The sequence below is a fragment of the Ailuropoda melanoleuca genome, unplaced genomic scaffold, assembly GCF_002007445.2.
Source record: "Ailuropoda melanoleuca isolate Jingjing unplaced genomic scaffold, ASM200744v2 unplaced-scaffold4743, whole genome shotgun sequence".
Classification (NCBI taxonomy): domain Eukaryota; kingdom Metazoa; phylum Chordata; class Mammalia; order Carnivora; family Ursidae; genus Ailuropoda; species Ailuropoda melanoleuca.
This window is the reverse complement of record NW_023219870.1, coordinates 4667-9424: the sequence shown is the minus strand read 5'-3', so window position 1 is coordinate 9424 and position 4758 is coordinate 4667. Positions and strand designations below refer to the sequence as shown.

At 49.4% G+C, this 4758-nt stretch overlaps 1 protein-coding gene across 1 annotated transcript; it reads left to right on the top strand.

The window, feature by feature from the left end:
- The first annotated feature begins 465 nt into the window (after window positions 1-465).
- LOC117799336 (phospholipase A and acyltransferase 4-like) lies at window positions 466-1995 on the top strand. Its single transcript, XM_034651807.1, has 2 exons — window positions 466-756; window positions 1897-1995. Exons 1-2 carry the CDS (start codon window positions 466-468, stop codon window positions 1993-1995), a joined length of 390 nt encoding a protein of 129 aa, XP_034507698.1.
- Window positions 1996-4758: the final 2763 nt, after the last annotated feature.

The following is a 4758-nucleotide window of genomic DNA, read 5'->3' as shown; positions in this document are numbered from 1 at the left end:
CCCAACACCAATATTCTGATTTTCAAATGGAGATAATATATACCTCAAAAATTAAGAGGCGATGAAGTAATGTATGGAAAATAAACAGTATGTGATCAAATAAATTGGATCTCTTTCTGAAATGTATGCATGCACAAAATTGAATCAATAGTAAATATTTGACTATCACTGTTTACAATGGCAAAACCTTTGAACAACCCAAATGTTCAAGAAAAGAGCTGGATCAGATCGATGACCCATATCCCTGTGATGGAATACAACGCCACTGCATATGCAATCATGCCATTCACTGACTTGAAAAAATATCCACAGCTTGTTCAGTAAAAAGAACAAAATCTGTGAATGCTCCAATCCCATTTGTGAAAAGAGAAACATCAAGAACTCAGTAGAGTATTCCCTTGGTTCTCTTCCTCGTCCTGCCCCTTCTCGCTCCCTGTCTTGCCTCCCCTGCAGCTCCCCGTGACCATGGTGGTGTCTCTGATTTCAGGTGAGTACCCAGGGGCTGGCTCCAGCAGCGTATTCTCTGTTCTGAGCAACAGGGCGGTGGTGAAACGGGAGCGCCTGAAGGCTGTGGTGGGGGGCTGCCGCCATAGGGTCAACAACCTCTTGGATGACAAGTATACACCACGACCTGTGAACCAGATCATTTACTCTGCAAAGGCGAAGGTTGGTCAGGAGATGGAATACAGTCTTCTGCACGGGAACTGTGAGCACTTTGTCACCAACCTGAGATATGGTGTGCCCGAGAGCAGACAGGTAAGGTCTTCTTTGAGACGATCGGTCTCCCTCCTGGCCGTCCCCTTGGGGTGGCGGTGACCAAGCTGTGCAGGCAGAGGGAAGAGTCACCGTGACCCACTAGCTGGGAGTCAGGATGTCTGAGCTCAACTCTTCAATCAGCCTCTGATGCACGGGGCTCTGTGGACAGGTCACTCCCTCCCTGGGCCTCAGTTTCCCCATGTGTGGGAGGAGGAGTTGGATGGAGGACTGCTGGAGGTCTGCCAGTCTGACCTTCTAGGATCCTTCACCTCTAGGGTCCACACTAAAGGCAGCTCTTGATGCCCCGAAGGGATGTCAGGAAGAGTGTGGGCCAAGCCAGCACCATGACAGCTCTCCTAAGGCCCCGGAGAGCACTCAGGCAAGGATGCTTAAGGTCCATGGGCCTATGTATGAGCTCAAGGATTCGTTTATGGAAGATATGGGGCACAGCTTCCATGCCCACCCGTTCTGGCTTCCACATTTCTTGTCCCAAAACGCACCGTTAATAAGTGGCAGAGGCAAGATTCTGACCCCAGTTGTCCTTCTCTGGAGTCCGCACTCCCTACCCCTGAACGGCAGCACCCGCAGGGCTAATAATTTAAGGTAGAGCATCACCACCGCTCCGAGTTGCGTCATTTCTTTAAGAACTCGTGAAGAGCACCTCTGTGCCTGGCAGAACCAGGTGTGGGGGATGCAGCGAGGACCAAGACGAGTGACACACGTGAGGTCCTTGCTCTCCCGGGGGGCACAGGTGTGACATGGTAAGCATTCGACAGCCGTTCCTGAGCCACCTCGCACTTGCTACACGGGCTCCCTGATGGCCGCAGGCTCTCAGACACCCCGCCTGCGTCTCCTCGTTCTCCCCACACCGCGCTCTGGGGGTTTAGGTGCTTTAAATGCCCAAACGTGGATGGAGTTGCCCTCAGGCCCAGGTACAGCCCTGGCCAGCGGGCTCCATCCAGTGGCTCTTTCCCCTTCCAGCCCTCTTCTCCCCATTTCCTTGCCAATATTTGTTGACTCCTGAGTTTGTCAAGTGGGCCAAGGGGCCTGGGAGTCTCCTTGAGGTGACTGTTCTTGTTGAATGTACAGCCCGTCCTCGGATTCCCGACGGAGTGTGACCTCCCCTCCTCTCTCCTGCAGGTTAGAGATGCTGTCGTGGCGACTAGCATCGCAGGAGCGGGCTTTGCATTCGTTGCGGCCTTTGCACTCATGGCAAGAAACAACAAGCAGAAGCAATAAGTTGAGCGGCCTGTCCGGTCGTCAGTGACTTTACACATTTACGGGGTCTGGTTGGGCCAGAGCTTTGGTTTGTATTTTTCATTCTGTTTTATAATAAGGCTTATTTTTACAGAAAAAAATAAAGCCCAACAAGGGAGCCCTTTACTGGAGGAAATGCAGCAAGAACTGCCTGGTGTGAAGTCTGTGGAGGGTGCAGCTGGGCTCCCGGCCTGGCCACACCAGGTGGTGCCATGCGCTTTCGGTGCTTTTCTCTGGCTTTCTCTCTGGGGCTGTGTTCACTGTCTTGCAGGAGCGCATCCAGCTCCAGCTATTTCAAGTCCTGGGTATTTCTGGGTGTGGGGAGGTGGGGGAGCAGGGGGAGACACGCGGCCCTGGCTGAGAGGCAAGCACAGGAACCATCAGACAACCAGGACCCTTGGCCTGGAACAGGAGGCAGCTGGCTTCGCGACTCCGCGGCTGGAGTCCGCAAGTTCCGCGGAGTCAAAACCAAAGCACGGCCAAGCTCTTCCAGGAGGAAAGTCAGTCTCCTGAAATCCTCTCCTATCTCCCTCTGCTCTGCACACTTTTCCTCGGCCTCGTCGCGCCCACCCCCAGCCCTCCTGCTTCCTCTCCACGTGGGCAGCTTGCGGACACACACACACAACTACAAAACCCACGCTCTCTCTGTAATTCTGAAATCCAAAAAGCTCTACAAACCCAAGTTAGGAGGCAAACTCCCTTGAAGGAAAACCCACCTCGAACAGATCTGAGGATTTTCGTAAGCTTCATGTATCCCATTTCATGACTCGGTCATGCCTCTCACTGAAGAAACAGCAGCATGTTGCCTTAGGAGCAAACACCTGAGCACCATTCCCGTCCTTGACCTCATGCACCATATTTTCTATTGGAAACCCAAAAAATATCAAATCCCAAAACACACGTAGTCTCAAAGGGTTTGCATAAGCCTTGTTGTCCCATGTTTCCTATTTCCTATAGAGATAGCTGTGTGTTTACAAAGAAAAAGAACACGAAGGCTATATTCAAACCTGATATGTGGTTACCGTTGGGGACCGGGAAGGGGGAATTCAGTTTTACCCAAGGCATCCCGAGTTTTTGCAAGAACAACATCATTTCTTATTGCATGGAGCACTGGGCATTATACGCAAATAATGAATCATGAAACACCACATCAAAAACTAAGGATGTACTGTATGGGGACTAGCCTAACATACTAAAAATTATTATTAAAAAAAGAAAGAAAACATCATTTCTAATTTCATCATGATTACCCTATTAACTTTTAAAAATACAGAAACGACCAGAGGGACAGATGTCATCTTACTAATTGACAGAGCTAAATGCAGCCTCTAGGAAGAAGGCATAGAGGGAAGAAGGATCTCCACCAGGAAATGCTATTGGAAACAGGGTCTTCACAGAGGTAATCACATTAAGACGAGGTCATCAGGGTGAGCCCTAAGCCAACATGACTGTGTCCTTATCAGAAAAGGTAACAAAGACACAGGGAGAAGAATGCAATATGAAAAGAGACACACAGACGGCAGACAGAAGGCGAGACTGAAGGCCTACGGCTAATGCCAAAGAACGCCAAGGACGGCCAGCGAACCAGCAGGGACCAGGCAGGGGCAAGCACGGACTCTTCCCCACAGGCCAGAGAGGGTGTGGCCCTGTGGACAGCTTGAGTTCTGACGGACTCAGGAACTGCCAGACCATAAGGTTGTGTTGTCTTAAGGCCCCTCATCTGTGGTACGTTGTTACAGCAGACCTCACACAGCACCCGGGCCTCCTCAGCACGACCTCTCACTGACTGACGACAAGGACCACCTCAGACGTGAGTGTGTCTACGGCTCGGGGTCCACTGCCTCACACAAGCTAGGTGTTCAAAACAACGTGCAAAATGAAGGAGACTAGAAAGAAGTTTCAGGTGAAAAGGTGTCAAACTCAAGTTTTGATGGAAATGTTTCAGGAACAACAGCTCCCAACCCCAGGGTCATGACACCAGAGTAGAACCACAAGTTATAAAGTGCAAGCCGAAGTGAGGAATTATTTTCTTTGCTTTTTAAAGGAACTGAAGTTAGAACTAATTCAAAGTAATCCCCATAATAAATGACTCCCTCACATTCCTGTGCATGCTGATCTGTTTTCTTGAATGTCAATGGGACGGGGGGGATCAGAAAGGCGTGCCAAGAATTGCATTCGACTCTGGAATACCCATGGAAGAGTATTTTACAGGGACAACATGTAAGAACTGCTGCATGGAGAACAGAAGACAATGACTAATAGCAGCAGTAGTAGTAGTATTAATAAATAATGGCTCACAGTTATTAAGCACATACTCTTTTCTAGGCACATAATGCTATGCATTTTATAAATACTGATTTATTTAGCTACACCTGGATTTTTGCAATAGCTCACAACCAGTCTCACTGAATGCACACCTGTCCCTAAAAATCTATTCTAAACAGCCAGAGTGATCCTCTGCTCAAATAATGTCACTCCTCTGCTCAAAACACAGCTCCTATATCCATCACCCAGAGGAAAAGCCCAAGCCCTTGGCGAAGGCCAAGCATCAGGATCTAAATGCCTCTCTGACTTTATCACTAAGCTTCCTCCTATCATGGGGCACCTGAATGGCTCAACGATTGAAAGTCTGACTCTTGATTTTGGCTCAGGTCATGATCTCAGAGTTGTGAGATCAAGGCCAACGTCGGGCTCTGCACTCAACCGGGAGTCTGCTTAAGATTTTCTCTCTCCCTCTCCTTCTGT

Coding starts and splice junctions, on each gene's coding strand:
- LOC117799336 (XM_034651807.1), top strand. CDS start 466: ATGGTGGTGTCTCTGATTTCAGGTGAGTACCCAGGGGCTGGCTCCAGC. Junction 757..1,896: donor GTGTGCCCGAGAGCAGACAG/GTAAGGTCTTCT, acceptor TCTCTCCTGCAG/GTTAGAGATGCTGTCGTGGC.